The sequence below is a fragment of the Camponotus floridanus genome, unplaced genomic scaffold, assembly GCF_003227725.1.
Source record: "Camponotus floridanus strain SB8 unplaced genomic scaffold, Cflo_v7.5 scaffold48, whole genome shotgun sequence".
Lineage (NCBI taxonomy): Eukaryota > Metazoa > Arthropoda > Insecta > Hymenoptera > Formicidae > Camponotus > Camponotus floridanus.
The window spans coordinates 1,526,819-1,545,685 of NW_020229636.1; the positions used below are offsets into that span (position 1 = coordinate 1,526,819).

General features: G+C 34.2%; 2 protein-coding genes and 4 non-coding genes across 8 annotated transcripts in view; 3 read left to right on the plus strand and 3 right to left on the minus strand.

Annotated features, from left to right (window-relative positions):
* Window positions 1–12,534, plus strand: part of LOC105258746 (protein furry) — a 30,751-nt gene extending 18,217 nt beyond the window's left edge. Inside the window, exons 22-43 of one of the 3 annotated variants that reach the window (XM_011270222.3) lie at window positions 101–237; window positions 3,233–3,337; window positions 3,409–3,543; window positions 3,639–3,904; window positions 4,089–4,215; window positions 4,365–4,555; window positions 4,639–5,339; window positions 5,426–5,588; window positions 5,689–5,998; window positions 6,090–6,390; window positions 6,506–7,017; window positions 7,162–7,470; window positions 7,611–7,779; window positions 8,241–8,413; window positions 8,511–8,585; window positions 9,886–10,059; window positions 10,137–10,274; window positions 10,382–10,566; window positions 10,636–10,828; window positions 10,993–11,250; window positions 11,320–11,821; window positions 12,097–12,534. In XM_011270222.3, the coding sequence (XP_011268524.1) occupies window positions 101–237; window positions 3,233–3,337; window positions 3,409–3,543; window positions 3,639–3,904; window positions 4,089–4,215; window positions 4,365–4,555; window positions 4,639–5,339; window positions 5,426–5,588; window positions 5,689–5,998; window positions 6,090–6,390; window positions 6,506–7,017; window positions 7,162–7,470; window positions 7,611–7,779; window positions 8,241–8,413; window positions 8,511–8,585; window positions 9,886–10,059; window positions 10,137–10,274; window positions 10,382–10,566; window positions 10,636–10,828; window positions 10,993–11,250; window positions 11,320–11,821; window positions 12,097–12,260 (5,288 nt within the window). In that variant the 3' untranslated portion in view covers window positions 12,261–12,534. The remainder of the gene's footprint in view (window positions 1–100; window positions 238–3,232; window positions 3,338–3,408; window positions 3,544–3,638; window positions 3,905–4,088; window positions 4,216–4,364; window positions 4,556–4,638; window positions 5,340–5,425; window positions 5,589–5,688; window positions 5,999–6,089; window positions 6,391–6,505; window positions 7,018–7,161; window positions 7,471–7,610; window positions 7,780–8,240; window positions 8,414–8,510; window positions 8,586–9,885; window positions 10,060–10,136; window positions 10,275–10,381; window positions 10,567–10,635; window positions 10,829–10,992; window positions 11,251–11,319; window positions 11,822–12,096) is intronic. The other 2 variants (XM_011270223.3, XM_011270224.3) reach the window with 2 other exon arrangements.
* Window positions 801–873, minus strand: Trnaa-agc. Its single transcript has one exon. It is a non-coding gene; the product is annotated as a tRNA-Ala (tRNA).
* Window positions 953–1,025, minus strand: Trnaa-agc. The gene has a single exon. It is a non-coding gene; the product is annotated as a tRNA-Ala (tRNA).
* On the minus strand, window positions 1,105–1,177 carry Trnaa-agc. The gene has a single exon. It is a non-coding gene; the product is annotated as a tRNA-Ala (tRNA).
* Window positions 2,565–2,637, plus strand: Trnaa-cgc. Its single transcript has one exon. It is a non-coding gene; the product is annotated as a tRNA-Ala (tRNA).
* A 30-nt stretch (window positions 12,535–12,564) lies between the features above and the next one.
* LOC112639139 (A-kinase anchor protein 14-like) lies at window positions 12,565–13,845 on the plus strand. The gene is made up of 4 exons (XM_025412123.1): window positions 12,565–12,725; window positions 13,048–13,164; window positions 13,240–13,425; window positions 13,726–13,845. Exons 1-4 carry the CDS (start codon window positions 12,582–12,584, stop codon window positions 13,843–13,845), a joined length of 567 nt encoding a protein of 188 aa, XP_025267908.1. The 5' UTR covers window positions 12,565–12,581.
* The last annotated feature ends 5,022 nt before the right edge of the window (window positions 13,846–18,867 follow it).

The window sequence follows — 18,867 nt, forward strand, 5'->3', positions numbered from 1 at the left end:
AGAGGAAATATGGTATTAAAATAGTATTATTGATGTAATTTGATGCGATTTTCATTTGATGTGGTTTTCATTTAATATCTCGATAATTCATATGTTTCAGAAATTACACATCGATTTCAAACAGCCCGTAGAGAAGTTCGGCAATTACTACTACAATATTTGCTACCCTGGTTGCATAACATGGAACTTGTTGATCCTAATGTACCGCCACCATCTAATCCGTTGAGTTATTATCAGGTGAATATAACTCAATGTCATAATCTCTGGAATAATAGCATTGAAAAAAATTATAATTTGAAATTAAATGCAAGAAATATTTAAGAAAATCAATAATAAAATCAGTAAAATGATTATATATTAAAAAATTATCACTAAAAGTGATATTTTTATATTGCAATATAATGCTATCATTCGAAAGCTAAAGTACTGCGAATTAATCCATATATTTTAGCCATATTTTAGGAGAGATTGAATTGGAATTTGTCATATTTTAAAGATTACACGTTTTAATTATTGGAAAATTGATGAGATAATCGAACTTTGCAAACTTTTAATCAGACAACATTTCTCATGGTACATAGCGAATATAATTCTTTATTCAAAAACACAATATAGCAATTTTTAAAAACAAAATTATTTTTTGAAAGAAAGTATTACACGTGTTATGAAGGTGAAATTACTTCCGATATCCTTGCATGAGACGAGTTCTACTTTTCACGATAAATTAAATTTTTGTTATACATATTTTGTTGTACATATCATAAATGATTTAGTTTCAACAAAAGAGCAAAAAGAAAATTTGGAGGCGCCGGGTATCGATCCCGGTACCTCTCGCATGCTAAGCGAGCGCTCTACCATCTGAGCTACGCCCCCGATGATATGATTCTGTAGTAAGATCAATCAGATTCATAAAAGTGATCTACTTTCAGAGAAAGGATCAAAAAAATAATGTTGGAGGCGCCGGGTATCGATCCCGGTACCTCTCGCATGCTAAGCGAGCGCTCTACCATCTGAGCTACGCCCCCTGTAATCTAGATCGCGGACAGGATCGTTTTGAATCGCGATCGTGATCCACTTTTAGTAAAAGGATTCAAAAAGTGATCTTGGAGGCGCCGGGTATCGATCCCGGTACCTCTCGCATGCTAAGCGAGCGCTCTACCATCTGAGCTACGCCCCCTGATTATATTTGACTTTAATGATCCTTTTTGAATATTATGAATGACCTATTTTTAGAAAAAAGCTTAAGATATTATTTTGAGAGGTTTCTGGTATTTATCTTGCTGCTTTGCATGTGCAAAATGCGGTACATAATGTTCCATAATATACTTGATTTTAATGATCATTTTGAATTCTGATTGATGAGAGAAGCTTCAAATATGATGGTGAAAGCTTTTCACGCTTATCCTAATGCATCACTCATGTAAAATGAACGAAGTATGCCATTATAATGTATATGATCTTAATGATTATTTAGAAAGTTATAAGTGATTTATTTTTGACTAGAAATTTTAACCATCCCTCTTAGAAATTTTTTTGCGAAAAAAAATCTAGGACTGTTATTTCCTTTTATTTACTTTATGTAAAATTGATGTTTTATCACCTTAGATCGATGTTTTATCACCTTAGTTTTGACCTTTTATCACTTTATGTCGATAATTTTTATTCGGCAATTGTACATATGGGCTACACAGATATTGATTTTCAATTAGAACGGATTAATTTTGTCAAGTTGAAAATGAATTGGAATTTTTTTATAGCTTGATTGGCATTCAAGGAACTTGGCACAGCTTTATAAATATAATTATTATACAATATTTGTCAAATTCATCAAAGCAGACAATAAAAAAAATAAAATAGAATTGCATTCTGATTTTAATCTGATTAATTCACAAACACGTGAGCGCAAAGTAGCAATTTAAAATAAAATAAATCCTAATAATATAACCCTTTACAAAAAATATTGTTTTATGAGACAAACACTATAGAAATTTAATTAAAATATAAAAAAATATATCCAGGACAACAAAAAAATGATCATATAATAAAAAATTTTAAGATTAAAAGATGAGAATTAAAAGATGAAAAGTCATATACAAAAATTTATGGCAAAATACATACATATTCATATAATTAAAAATATAGCCAGTATTTTTAATAATAATATATGATAAAATTTTTCAATAAAAAAATTGATTGACTGAAATTGATATATATATTCTACAACTATTAACAATTATAATAATGGTCATCTCAATTTCATTAATCATAGACTTAATATTGATATATATAAGTTTTTTAATATTAAAAATACTCATTTTTTACATAAAACCTATAGGAATTGAAAGCTAATGTGTATTCAAGATCTAGTTTTAAATATCTTGCAAGTATTAATAATTATAATGTGATCTTTTTGATTATCATAATTGGAGGAGACGTTCAACAGTAGAAGATTTCACATGCGATAAATATCGAGATTTATTTCCAAGATATCTCTTTTTGATAATTTCATTTATCACACGATATCATTGACAATCGTAATCATTCTTATTATCATGTCAAACATCGGGGACGTAGCTCAAATGGTAGAGCGCTCGCTTCGCATGCGAGAAGTACCGGGATCGATACCCGGCGTCTCCAAGATTTCTTTTTATCACGCGCGATTATCAATGATCGTAATCTTCGTCTTTATTTTTAGCTTAAGTGCGAACAACATAATTAAAAGGATAAAATGATTTAAATAACGTAGAATGCAGTGCGTCAGATTTTTAAAAATAGAATCCATAGCTATTCAAATAATTTAATGGGAGAGAGAGCATAACACACCCATGTATTTGTTTTCCATTCGAACCGTTCGATTATTAATGATAATAATAGCTTTAATCGATAGTGAAAGAGTCTAAGGGAGAGGGAAATAATTCAAATGGTTATCAAGAGCATTCGCTTTGCATGCAAGCGTTATTGTAATCGATTTCCAATATCCGCAGCTTTCTTTTGATACTTTCACAATTGTCAACAATAATATCATGATATACAAATGATATAATGTTAATGCTATTCTGTTACATTTTGCAAACAAATCGTTAAAATTTAATGAGCTAATTTTCCTAGTAACGTAGGTAGAATTTAAGTCTTTATATCAAGTTGGTCGGTGATTTTTTTATCCAGCATCTAAAAAAAATTACGAATTTTTACTCTGCGCCATGTTTGTTAAAATATTTAATGATTTTAACAGTATTACACAAGTGATGTAACACGCGGAGGAACACGTAGAGAAGGCTGGGGAAGCGCAGAAGCTACGGAGATGGTGCTCAACAATCTCTTTTACATCACAGCGAAGGTACTTAAAATGCTTCAGTCGCTTATATCACGTTAAGTATTATTTAAACCATCGATTTAAATATGTTGCAGTTTTCTGATGAGCATCCTAAAGAAACAGAAGAACTTTGGGCGACTTTGTGCGGTTGCTGGCCGAACAATCTCAAAGTTATAATCCGCTATTTGATTATCATCTCGGGTATGGCACCTCAAGAGCTCCTGCCATATGTAAGTGAAACTTTTAAAATCATTTTACTAGCAAAGTGATGATAGAGATGTAATCTTTGAAAGTGTTATTTACCAGACGAAATGTTATTTATCAGGCAAAACGTGTGGTATTGTATCTGGCACGAGCTCGTCCGGATCGTCTCGTCGATGAAATGATGACGGAATTAGAAACGGTCGAGACTCTGAATTGCTTGATTGAACGGACGGAAACACCACCCTTTTATCGACTCACCAGCATGCGAAAAGCCTCGTCGCATAGCGATGCTCCCGCGGCCGATCCTGCCAATCCCCGTGATCTTGGCGTCGAGAAAGGCACCATCCATACGAAAAGACATTCCGGAGAAGATCCCGTCAAAACCGGGTAAACAACTAAGTCTACTAAAATCTGTTATTTGTCATCATCGAAAAATTTCATTTTAATTTTCAAAAATCTATGAATAAATATCTTTAGTTATTTTAAAAGTATAATCTTTTTAATTTAATCTTTTGTATGATAATACGAATTTATGGGTAATATGGTCATGACATTTATATTTTCTCCATAGATCCAAATCTGATACTGCGCTGCGAGCACTCGCGGGGTTTCAAACTCCCAGGACAGAAAAGACGAGGACTGCAAGCGGTCCGCCAGTTCTTCCAGATGATCTATCAACTCCGACTACGGAAGCCGAAGTACGTTCAATTAAAACTCGATGATATTTAACATTATAAAGGATTATAAATTTATATATGGAAAATTTCACTTTTCAATTACAAAAGTTCGAAAAGATATTAACATATTTTTTATAACAATCTAACATGAAAAATTAAACTATTTTTAGTTAACAACTGACGAATCGTGTTACGTCAGTCGTAATGGGCCCGTTGGAGTGAATGGAAAAATGCCATGTGTTGACGAAAAATTCGATATTCCTCAACCACATCCATTACCGATGCCAGAATATGGCGGATATTTCGCTCCTTTAACTGAGTACTTACCTGATAGTTCTCAACCAATAAGCGGGTTCCACAGGTATAATTTCAATATTTACATTTTCACTTATGAACTCACATTATAAACAATATTGATAATCCTTTTGTCACTGTAATTCTTAGATGCAATATCGCCGTAATGTTACTCACGGATGTAGTCGTCGATGGAATTCAGCTAGATTGGGCCATACACGTTCCTTTGATGTTGCATATAGTCTTTCTCGGTCTGGACCACTCGAGACCGTTGGTGCGAGATCATTGTCGTTGTCTGTTGCTGAATCTATTAGTCGTGCTCGGCGATCATCGCGATCATCTTGGCGTCGCTCGCGTGCTTCTCGCTTCCAAGACGGAGCAATTGGGATTGGGATTATCTACACCAGCGTTGCCAGTGCTGGATCACAACTTTACAGAAGTGGATCCAGAATTTGATAGTTATCTATATGGTCCTCCACCAGCCCCGCCACCCACGACTCCGCCATCATCGTCTTCGCCTCCACCTTCTTCGCCACCACCGCCGCCACCTCCTCCGCCGCCGCCTCCATTACCTTCTTCAGTTGCGGATGGTACACCTACTCATTCATCTTTATCAAATTCAGCATCGCGAGTGCCATCATCTATGCCGCTTGATTCTTCAGCGTCTCCACCGGCACCTCCACCACCTCCTCCTCCTCCACCTCCGCCACCATTACCTTCTTCAGTTGCGGACGCTGCATCTACTCATTCATCTTTATCAAATTCGACATCAACCCCGCCAATATCAATGAATCATGCGAATTTATCGGCAGCAGATGACAATAAAGATTATGGGAATTCTCATGCGTATGGTAAGATATATATTTTTAAATAAATTAAAATTTGGTTTTATCTTAGACTTCCACATAAAAAAATAATAAAGTAAAAAAATTTGTAGAATCAACAGTATGCTGGTCAACTTCGGGTGGAACAGCAACGAACACAGTACCACCTGTAATTGTAACGCCGGAGGACGCCAACAATTGGACCGGCCCTCAACCGGGTCCCAATATGCCAATACAGGACGTTATTAAATCCTTGATTAATTTTCTAGCATCTAGGTACATGTAATTAATTATGTTAATTGCTTATTATAATTATTTGAGTGAATAGGATTTTAATTCAATATCCAATATTCAATATTCAATTTTCCAATAATAGAACAAATCAACCGCTATGGAATTATGAAGACATGACTGCCAAAGTATGGTGGGTCCGTAGTGCCGAGCAACTTACAGTATTATTACGACATGTGTTACGTGTCTTTAGAGACTCGTTGCCTCATGCACTAGTCAGTCAAAGATGGGCGCAAACGGCGCTGCAATTGGGTCTTTCTTGTTCATCCAGACACTATGCGGGAAGATCTTTGCAAGTTTTTCGTGCATTACGCGTTCCTATAACGTCTAGGATGTTGTCCGATATTTTATCTAGGTTGGTGGAAACAGTCGCCGAGCAAGGCGAGGATATGCAGGTACCGTTAAATATTTTCAAACATATAATTTTAAATTTTTAATGCGAACAAATCTATATATATTATATATATATTTTTTTTTGTACATCAGGGATACGTAACAGAATTGTTACTAACACTGGAAGCAGCTGTCGATTCACTCGAATCGGACTTTAGACCGCTCGATTTTATGAAAGAGATCTTCAAATCGACACCTAATCTAAACAATAAGGATCCCGTGTCGGGAATTGTAATTGGAGGAAAGCGCAGTCCAGGAGGGAACGGTTATCCAATTGGACCGCACATGTTCTCTCATTTAAATCAAGGTGGACATACAAGGAGCACTAGCTACTCAGTCAGTTATTGTATGAAAAGATCCAGCGGTGGCAATTCTACGGCTAATGATATGAAAGGTTATTATATAATATGATTTTTATAGTAATCACATTGCAAATTCTCTCTCTGTTAGATATAGATTAAATTTTAGTTATAATTTATAGAGATTTTAAAAGAATATTTTTATTGCAGAAGTTGACAACAGAGTCGGTAATAAATATCCCAATTCGAATCTGTCAAGATCAAGATCAGCACAGTCTTTGAAATTGTTGGGTGACTCGGCGACGCAAGACGACAAAATGACGATATTAGCGCAACTATTTTGGTTAGCAGTGTCTCTGCTTGAATCGGATTACGAACATGAGTTTCTTTTGGCGTTGCGGCTTCTTAGTCGCGTGTTACACAGACTACCACTTGATCGACCAGACGCCAGAGACAAAGTTGAGAAATTGCAACAGCAATTACGATGGACTTCATTTCCTGGTGTACACGCGCTTTTGTTGAAAGGATGCACTAGTCCGAATACATATGAACCAGTCGTTACACTACTTTCTCAATTTACACCTTTATTGGATTTACCAGTAGTCGATCCCACGCAAAGCCTTGCGTTTCCAATGAATGTTGTATCGTTGCTGCCGTATATGCTGTTGAATTATGAAGATGCTAACGAACTTTGCATCAGAAGCGCCGAAAACATTGCGCAAGTAAGACTCCATTCATTAATATTTTATTCATTATGTGAGCAAATAAAAGATATTGTAATTATACAAACGCATACATATACTATTGTAATTAACTGTTGTATTATGCTGTTTATTATCTCTTCTCTTTCTTATTTTTTTTTATAGGTAAGCGCAGAAAAGGGGAAGAAATTGGAGAATCTTGGTACAGTCATGACATTATATAGCCGGCGTACCTTCAGCAAGGAAAGCTTCCAATGGACTAAATGCGTGGTGAAATATCTTTACGATTCGTATGCTCATCTTAGTTTCAATATGCTTGCTTTTCTTGTGGAAGTTCTAGAAAAGGGTCCGAGCAGTGTGGCATTGTCAGTACTCAGTATTATACATTGCATGTTACATTATGTGGATTTGGCGTCTCCAGCTGCACAACCCATTAATACTGAACTTTTGAGAGTGATCTCTAAATATGTCGAGGTAAAACTGTAAAATATATTTAATTAATTTTATAATCACGCGTGCAAATAATACAATATCAATTATAAAAATATGTAATATAACAATCAACTATGACGTATGTAATTTTGTGTGTAATTGATCATTTATTAACATTTTAGGGTACTCACTGGAAAGAAGCGCTTAAAATCTTAAAGCTTGTAGTGACAAGATCGTCGACACTCGTAGCACCACCGACATCGATGCATGGTTCATCCTGGGATTCTTCATTATCGTCACCACATCCTAGTTTCACTGATACAGAGATATTTACGAAAAAGGAGCTACCGGGTAAGTCTATCTTTATATAAATTAATTAAGTATTTATTTTTCTTGGATGTATTATCGATTTTAATTTTTTTCTTTTTGCAATGCATGTATGGCACGGATGATTTATTATTCAACACTCAGGTTGCGATCAAAATAACAATAGTGATAGATTATAATTGTTTTATAAAATAAAAATGTAAAGCAATATTTTTCTAAGAGAAATTTAACTTATATTTCTCGAATTACATTATATTTATCTAAAGACATTATTTATGTTTCTCCTATGTTTATCATTACTTGAATTTTTAAGATATATGTATTTGAAAGCATTTTCAATAGAATTAGAAAGTTTCATAAGAGAAAAATGCATTAAAGATTATTTTTCTACATTATCATACATATAGAAATATAGAGATGTTAATCATTATTAACTCTTTAATTATTTATAATTTAGACTTTGTTCATCTTCTTTTTACAAATAGGAAGAACCATGGACTTTACATTTGACTTATCTCAAACGCCAGTAATCGGTCGACGTTGGTTAATTCGTCAAGGTACTGAAGAGAAATCAATTAGTTCACCACATTGTTCCTTATCTTTATCCCCGGCTGACAATAGCGCCATCGCAGGATGGAAGAGACCTTGGATGTCACAGGTACAGTTAGTTAATTAATATGATATAATGTATACATATTGTATACAAATATATTGAATTATGTAAAATGTACAAAATTAAAATTGTTCTTTAATAGGGTCGTGTCAGGGAGTGTTTAGTAAATCTGTTGACAACGTGTGGCCAGAGAGTTGGGTTACCAAAGAGCCCATCGGTATGTTTTTATTTTGCGATTCATTTTTCAGTTATTAATTCAAGTAGTGTGAATGTTCCTTTCCTATGGTCTGTGGATTATATACCTTACCAAAGATAATTGACTCTCATTATGTACCCCTTTCTAGGATGAGCACATTAGTTCAATGACATTGTATAGCAAGGTAAAAGGTCATTTTTAAATGCAATCAGCACACATCCACATTGTTATTCACAATAGTACAAAATATTTGTATTTGTAATTAATTGCAATGTTTTATGAATCATATTTCCACGCTTCAATTAGCTTCATAAAAATTTTGGTGCACTGTTGCAGGAACAAAAAAAATATATTTATACATGTTAGGGTCTTATAAAGTAATAATAATAATGTAACTATCCAACACAGACATCTGAGATCTATTATCTCATAACACTTTGTCGTTTACAATTATGCAAACAATAATCCATGAGATAGAAAATATTACATATTTTTTATTTGTGATTATTGCTATATAAAATCGTTGAATGTATACGAATGAAAATCATTAATTAAGTTACAAATAGATAGAAAGGCTGTAAATTGAACAAATTAGTTGGTCTGGTTGTGACAATGTATATGTAAATATTGACACAATCCAACAATCAATAATCATTTGTGGCATACTTAGTGATTTTCTCATAAATATTGTTATTTGACGACAATGTGTTATATTAATACAGTTGCTTTGATATAAAATAATGTTTCACTGTTTGTAATTAATGTATGTTATTATATATGCAGGTTACTCCATTATTATTATATTATTATATTAGTTGTTAACTCTTTAATAATTTAATGATAAATCATTATACATAACTGATTTTTACTTTTTTACATTAAATACAAATTTAAGTTTTGTGCTATTTCTCGATTCATAAAAAACCTATCTTTTGATATTAAAATTATATATTTTTTAAAATCTGACAAAAACAAATAAGTAGAGCATTCTGCATATATAACTAGTAAGACACATATATGCACATTTGCTAAATATCTTGAGCAAACTCACGTAGTCATTTGGAATTGAGATATTATATTCAAGGCAATTACCAATTGAGATATTTAATTGGAAGCAATAAAATATAAGTGCATATTGTAATATTTAATCATTTAAAATTTTTTTCTTTTGAACCAATAATGTAAGATATTATAATTGTTGATTTTGTATAAAAAATTGTCACTTATATATATTTGCTTCTAATGTCTGCAATTTATTTCTTTATGTACATATATTTTTCATGTATTATCATTAATATTATCAATAATATTTTTAATTTAGGTTATATTCAGTCAAAGTTCGGATTTGATGGAAAGACAATCATCCATGGCCTCATCAACGGAAGAGGTTTCTGGTGCGAATAATGATCTGAGCGGAGGATCTAGACGGGATGACGAGCAATTTGGCGTATTCAAGGACTTTGACTTCCTTGAATATGAGAGCGAAAGCGTTGAAGTAAGCCATGATGTTTTATTTTAATTTCTGATAATATAAAGAATACTAATTCAATCTCTTCCTGTAAATCTTTACAGGGCGAGAGTACGGATAACTTCAATTGGGGAGTTCGACGTCGGCCTCTTAGTGAGGGAGAAGAACGAGAACCCAGTTTACGACAGTTCGAGGAAAGTTTAAGTGAAAAGACACCATCATCTAGCAAACATACAACACGGGTAAATATATAAAATTAAAAAATAATTTTTACTTTATTGCACATTTTATAATGTGTATCCTATTTTTCTTTTCGAAATTTTTCTTATTCATATAACTTTGTATATAGCGTGGTGTGACCGAAGAGTCATCGGACGATGAAGCCGGATCGGAATCACCATTGGATGAAGTCCCAGGAGGTGTATCCGGAACAGGCCAGGAAGCAAACAGCATCCCGGGAATGTTCCCGCCGTCTTCTCTGTCATTGATACCTAGTCGTACGCGTCATGATTCATCCACAAGGTCTGACACATCGTAAGTTTCTGTGTGAAAAATTTTGGAAACGTGTATATTAATCAATTCATTCGAACTTATTCACTACAGTGGCTCGAGTGCAGGAGATCTTGGCGATGTAACACCTTGCAACGCATCGCCTAATTTGTCCGCATTGATGCCGTTTCGACAGGTTGTACGAGACGACGCTGAAGAGATCTGGAGACAGCAAATTCAAAGTCTTATTACTCAAGCTCCATATAATACTTTAAGTTTCTTTCAATTGCTGAGTAAGATCTTGAGAGTAAGTAAAAAAAAAATATGAGAATAATGAAAAGTGAGAAACGCGTGAAAAAGTGTTATGAAAATTAATGTTAAGAAATTTTCTTACAAAACATCAATCTTCATTTGTTGCCATTTTTTCCGTAATAAAAATTATTAGAAACTGATCATATTTCATGTTTTTAGGATGTGAGCAGCAAATCTGTTGGTCTAACGCGCGAGGCGAGCGCTTTACTCTGCAACGGCAGCCCAGCTTCATCTCATCTGGGTTGCCATTTATCTAGTCATGCTGAACTGCTGAGTTCAAAAGCTGAACCACCTCTAGTCTGGTTCTCGGTGACTATATTCGCCAATCAGCGGTTAAACGAGACACTACGTTTTGGAATGCTAGAAGTGCAGGAACATCTGGAGACGTTTCTTGATAGGAAAGATCATGCCACAGAAGTAAGTTTCACATTTCATATTTTCAATGATTATTTAAAACCAATAATCATGATATTTGTTTTTTTTCAGTGTTTAGAGGCAGCTAAAGCAACCGCTAAACTTCAGGCGTTAGGCGATAGTCATACTACAGAAGCGGGCGTTGAAGAGATGCTGTTGGATCTCGGCAGAGCGCTCTATAAATTGCATTTTCAGCTTCTATTGTTAATCGAAGCATCGAATAAAATGCTAGGAGCATTAATGATTGCCGCTAGAAATGTACAGATTCCTCTGCAGGATCTGTCTATCGAAATTGCCACTATGAAAATAGCTTTGAGTAGAGCGCTCGAAGAAAGTACCGAGAGTGAACGAGGAACACCTACTCCAACACCCAGTCCTAGTCCATTGCCTGGTACTGGAGCCGTGGAAGAAGTTGCCAGAGTCGCCGAACTTTTGAGAAATGCACGATGGTGCCCGGCATTGGAAGCTGTTAGACTGCACAGGGCACAATGGCCCGGAGATCCTTTTCATGATGACGATGACGTGACAACCGCCGTTAATATGTACTGCAAATACATAGGTCAGGATAGATCAGGTGAGTTTAAAACTACGTTACATATTTTTAAATAATTCAAACAAGAAATATGACAATAAGGAAAATATACACATGATTTTAATGTGAAAAAAAAAGATAAATATAATAACACATGATTTTAATATGAAAGAAAGATAATTATAAAAGATAATTATAACATTTTTATATGATATATACTTGCTGTTAAATTTTTAGATATTTACATAATTTACATTTTTTAATACAATAAGTAAAATAAATGTTGACTTGTGATATTTTGCATATCAATGTTTTAGACATATTCGTAGTGACAAGAAAAGATGACGAGATGTCAGAAATATTTGGCAGACTGATGGAAAGCCTGTTTGAGGTGCTAGCGGCTGTGACAGGATTGGAAGCGTCCACGAAAGCCGCGCGCAATCAACATGACCATTCTAATCACTCTAAAACCGACTGTTAATATGAGCTTTAATGATATAGTATTATCGAATCGTCCGTTTCGATTAAAGTATATGTATACATATTTAACTATCGTACATATGTGTCTAAGTATCTTGTATACGATTGTAGGTAAATGTATGTATCACGAAAAACTTTCTTATATAATTATGGCGAATACATGAATTCTGCGTAGAGACGAATTCATTGTTTTATTTTTTTTTTTAACGCGGAGAACGTGGTAAATTGTTATCAATATAGATATAAGTTCGGCAAAATAAATTATCGAAATCTCGAAAAAGTTATTTTGAAATTCATCAGCCTATTAAAATATTTAGTCAAAATGCAAAAAAAGCGATCAGTATATAATATATGGTCTGCGAAAGAACTTCAGTTCGAATCTTGTCAAGATGTGACACGTTTCGTGAGAAGATTTATCGATTCCGCAATTACTGCCGCGATTAAAATTGCTGCTGTCATGGTTCGTTAACCTTTATGTGTCAATATAATAGTGTATATATATATAACTTTATATATAATTTCTACATGCTTTTATATGTTATCATTGAAACGATATTTCGTATATATATATCGTATATATAATAATGTCCGAATTATTGTGCAATATTGTCTCACAAGAAAATAGATTGGCTTAATATAAATGTTAATAAGATATTATCATTATCAATTATATTATGTAATTGAATATATAATATATAGGTCAATATTATGAAAATTATTTACATCAGAGAAAACTATAAATTTTCTAATCGTCACACTTCTATTGATCGCTTTTAATATATACTCAGGATTATCAATCCTCGCTCAATAACTCTAGAACAAAATGGCCTACATGTGGACAAATCAACGTGCGAAACGGTCTACGATGTGTGAAAGAAGAGATGCTCAGATGGAACCAATTACCGGTTCAGTTTAAAATGGAAATTGATCGTCACGAGAATAAAAACGAAACGAATGCATTTTATTAATCTTTTTTGTAGGCTTTGCGAAACTGGATGTTTCATGTAGACTTTATCGGTCTTAATAGAGAAGGAACCGCCGAATTTTATTTGTATCACGTTCTTTGGAGTATTCCTACACCAGCATATCCGGAGCCATATGTGACTGTCAGTGTGTTCTTCTGCATCGCAGCAAGTCGCGTGCAGCCACCGCACTTTCCAGTTGACGTTAGTTTGTTATGTATATTTTCAGCTCTTTCCCTTCTCTCTCGCTCTCTCTTGTACGCAAGATTTACGCAAAGATTTCGACCGAGAACAAGTAGATCTGGATAATATTGCGTTTTAATACATACTCTATTGCAGAATTCAAATATAACGCAATATAAATATTTAAGATAGAAGTTGTGAGAGATATATCATATTTATACAAAGTTGTAAATATCTAAAGTATAGAATGTTAGCCAGATTTTATGTTGCGCATTAAATGATAGATCATATCCTTTTAAACATAAATAACTTTTTTAACAGGTGACATATGTCTTTGAAGGACATCAATTTGTGCATCGGTTGGATATAATCTTTAGACCAAAATGGCTCTATGATATTCTTGATATAAAAACCATGTTATTTAAAACTTTCACATTTTGAAATCTTTGTGTATATAACTATTTAATATTTGAAATTAAATATTTCTAGGGAGATGTATATTTTTCTATGAAAGAGTTCTAGAATTATAAAACTTTATTAAATTAATTTTCATCTATGATTAATAATAAATAATAACTTTTATCCTTTCGCATTCTCGAAGTTTAATTGCAAACTAGTTCATTCACAATCTAATTCGTAAAGAAAAATTATATTTTCTTTTCTCAGTGTACGAAAAAAATTCTTATGAAAATTAATAGTGTGCTTTTCTCTCTCGAAAAAAGATACAATTTAATTAAAAAACCTGCATTGAAAAAAATCGTAATTATACATCCAAGATATCATACGTAGTGCGATACCTCCGATACAAGTAGCACCGTGGAACGAGTGCAGTTTTTCTGAAGAGATTTTTAAGCCCTTGTGCACCGTGCAGAATGTCGTAAAAGTAAGAGTGTCGGATTTCCGCGAATCGGGCACGCGCCGTTGCCGGCCGCAATCTGGTCCAGCACCGGACGTCGACTCATTCCGTACGGTTAAACAATAAGAGCAGGTGATACTCCCATAACAGACTATGCATCACGCACTGTTGTCGTTCTCAATTGCATTTGATTTTTGCGAACGCCGCTTTTTTTGCACTTGAACATTTAAAAAGAAAATTACACAACATCGCTGCAATTTATAGAACAATTATAAAAATCTCGGAGATTGAATATCTCATAAGAAAATATTATTTTATATATAATTTTTTTAAGGTGACATCTTCATTTATAGATCGATATCTTTATATGTATTGAAATTGAATGACATGTGGTTATCGGTAAGTGGTTGGTGATCCCATTCACTCTCTCCCACGGTGTTAACACGCTACACGTAGCCGACCACAAGAAGAATCTATTTACAATCCCGCAGAGAATGTCGAGGAGGTGTGAACCCTGCGTTGGTCTTCAAGCCCGATTCTGACTTCTTTCATGCATGCTTTAGATAATAAGACCGATGAATGGATGAAACAATTTAAAAACCAGAGGAGGGCCCTTACTTGCACATGCCGGACGCCGGGAGGTCTCTCAGGAGATGCCTCAGCAGGAGCCCGAAGAAACGGCAACCCACGCGTGTTGGACATATAAAAGAACTCGCGAACGCGCTTTTTCGATTTAATTTCTTTTTCATCAAGCATCTGGAATTTAGAGATTTTCACTCCCGAATAAAAAATAAAATGCAAATTTTTCCGGTAAGAAAATTGACAATAATTCAAAATTATGCAACATATGCAGAATCTAACATATAATTTTTTTAACGAACTATTTTTCATTTTTCCAGTTGGAGGAAAACTACATTTCCCATTGCGAAGAATTGTAAATATTGTAAATATCTTTTATTCCGCGCAATGGATCTATTAAAATAAAACAAAAATCAAAATTTTTATTTAAACCTTTTAAAATTATGTGGAATTATTAATTTTTTAATAACGTCATGGGTTACTTCACGTGACTAATAATTAAGCTATAACTAAGCTAAGTATTACACATGTTTAACTGAAAAACGTTGAGCGTACGTATCTGCATGACTGATATGATTTTTTTTTCTTCCATTGAAGACACGTTCTTGTAACGAGAAAAAAGATTGGCTATCCATTTCTCGCTTCACAAACAATCAAATCCGACTTATGTAGGTCAAAGGCAACAACCACCGCTACATCGCCGTCTATTTATACAGGATGCTGGGCTTTTTATCAGTCGCGGGGTGGTTCCCTCTGTCCTAAACATCACATCCGCCGAAATGTGCTTCCTACGCGGTGTATTACCGTTGACCGGGAGGAGGAGGACCTCGCGATGGACCGGGAGGCAGCGGCGGTGAGAGGGAAAAGCCACAACAGGAACCACCGCCTCGCTTTCTTCAACAGCTTCAAACATCCGCTGCACCAGCCGCTGCCAGATCTCTCAGTTCTTACCCCCTGCCGCCTCAGCTCGCGCTCAAAGGGACGCGCGGTCGTTCGTTTCCCCTTTCCACATTGGAAACGAAAGGATGCATAAGATGCGTTTTTACTCGTCGTCCTCTTTCTATGTGAGAAGTCTTTCCAAAATCACCGCTCTGTTTCCGTTTCTTCCCGCTCTGACATCGTGTTCCGTTCTGTGCGAGAGCTGCATCAGTCAGGAACTCCATTAACTCTTGCAACTGCCTACTAAGAACAAAAAATATTTTTTCCACATCAAAAATAAAAAATATGTATATATATAATATACATATTAAATTTTCAAACAAACATATATGTATATTATATATATTTATGTTTGAAAATCTGACAATTAAGGAGATACTTAAAATTTTTGCAGCAGTTCTAATAATTCGATTTCTTTTACTCAATCATATATATATGCAATGATAAATTTTTCATGATCAATCATGGTCTCACATTTCGTGGAAAGAGGGGTCACGAGATTCTGGACCAGAGGACAATTAAACATATCGACCTTCTCCAAGAGAAGAGGGATGACCGGCAAATGTTGCACGATTGTACCGGACTCACGTGCGCGTGCGAGACGGTAGCAACGGCAGCGGGGCAGCTCGTCGAATCACCAGCTGCCGATTCGCCGAGTCGACTCCTGGAAGCACGAGTCGATCTAAAATTAGCGGTCCCGCGAGTGGCACCCCCGCCTAGCCCTTACATGGCCACGTCATGGGCATACACTAAGCTTCGAAAGAGAGAAAGAAAGAAAGAGAGAGAGAGACAGAGAGAGAGAGTGAAAAAAGGGAAACAATAATAATCACAGCTTGCCCGGCACGAGTTGATCACGCGCGAGATCTAGCAGCTGGAACTCGTCGACACGATTGGTCTTTGCTCCAGAAACAATCAACGAAAACTAAGCGTTTTACGTTAACAAAATTGAAAAGGAAATATTTATTCATATCGTGAAGAAATTGTGAAGAAAATAAAGCGTCTATTATTTCTTCAAGAAGTATTCTTTTTTCTGCTTTAATTTAATTCATAAACGAGGAAGATCGTGGTTTCATCACACCTGTTTTCAATTTTTATCCATTTTTAATAACTAAATATAATGATTTAATTTTGATTTTTTCATTATTTTGTGAATGTGTAAAATATATTAAGTTAAATTCAAATATCTTTATATCTCGATATTGATATAAAATATGGATCATACGCGGTACAACTTGACTAAAGAACTCTCTTTTTTATCATGATACACAGGAAGTATCGCACGGGTTAGCAATGAAACACATGGCTCCCGGATGAATGAACGGCGTAATGAACGAAGTCGTCCCATAAGAAAGATAGCAATGGTACTTTAACTTCTGGAAAAAAACATCTCATTGAAGTCTCACCGAACAGCATCATGTATATGAAAAATTATAATCACTTTAATATTCATTCTCATCAGTTCCTTGATTAAAGAATTGATTAATAAAAATATCAAGCAATAAATATTTATAATATATATTTCAATCATTTTAAAATATTTTTATTATATTCTTATATCTTACATTGACGAGAGAATAAATTAAATGTAATTAATTGTTAAAATATAGTCTTTTCACATGTAGGGAGTTTATTCATAAAATATTCACGATCAATATCTATAAAAACTTTTTTTCTCGTTTTCTTTTCATTTTTTTCACGATCTTTATTCACGATCTTGATATAAGTAAAATGTATTTTTCCTCTCTAAAAAAGGCATATTATATCGATACTCGAAAGTCTCGAAATGTATTGTTTCTTTCCCATGATGTTGACTAGTTGTTGCGCTTGTGCGGTGCAACTTCTTTTACTCGTGTTATTTACAGCTGTCAAATCATGCAAATTTTGACAGTTTATGAAAAAAATAGAGTTAAAGCAAATTGAAGAAAAAGTTAAAGAAAGAAAAGTGAAAAATATTATTTTCACCGTGCTTATTTTGTGAACAGCTGTTATCGCGGAGATCGCGTAAAGCTTGACAATTTAATAATGGTAAAAAAATTTAATAAATTTGTTTATAATTACCTTCCTTTTTGCTACGTTAATAAAATATTTTCATTTCTGTTAGAATATATGCAAGATTCCTCTTTAAACAAATTTTACAAAATATGTAACTTTAAATATTTATAGCATTTAATATTTAAAAATAAACTAGAATGCTTTGTATTATATTTTATTTTCAGTGATGGGTCGTTGTAATAAAGACCATCACGTGACGGTGGAGGTAGCGACAGTGGCAGCGGTGGCACTGATAGTGGTGGTGATAGTGTTAATGGTGATGGTGATGATGACGACGATGGCAATCAAATATTTAAAATTTAATTAAAGTTTAATATTTAAAGAATATTTGTCATTATGTTGCAATAATTCTCTCCTCCTTTTTCTGTATATGTATATGTAAATATACATAAATAAGTAAATACATAAATAAATAAATGATATATATAAATATAAATATATATATATATATTTTTTTTTTGCATTATATTGCATAATAAAAGAATTAATGTGTACCTTCTAATCTTCTAAAGGATAAAAATTGCGTAATTAACGCAATGCGAACAAAAGATTTCACTTTAATCATTTGAGCTCTCACATGTGCGGTTCGATTAATCGTGGATCTCTCCTAGTTCATTGTCCTCCTAAAGTATGCATATCTCAGTAGACCGCGTAACCCCGAAACGGGAGATCCTTTGCGGACTACTCCTCGTAGGAGGAACGAACCCCGTTCCGTAGTACATCTGCGTTGAGCGGATGCAGGCTGCATTTTATGACCGTCCAATGCACAACCGATTCTTAATCGTGCACCCGTACTCACACCCTCCATCGTCTCCGCTGAGCACGCGGCACAACGACTTCTATAATTAGATTTCCTTCCTTCTTTTGGGTTTAGCCACCTTCGCGGTTGCGAGTGATCTCTTTTGGACCTGCAAAATAAAGAAATTTAATTAGACATTAAATTAATTATTGTAATAATCTTGATATTACATTAATATTGACATATATATATGGTTATTTAAGTAAATTGAAACATTTTAGTCAATTTTAATTAAATC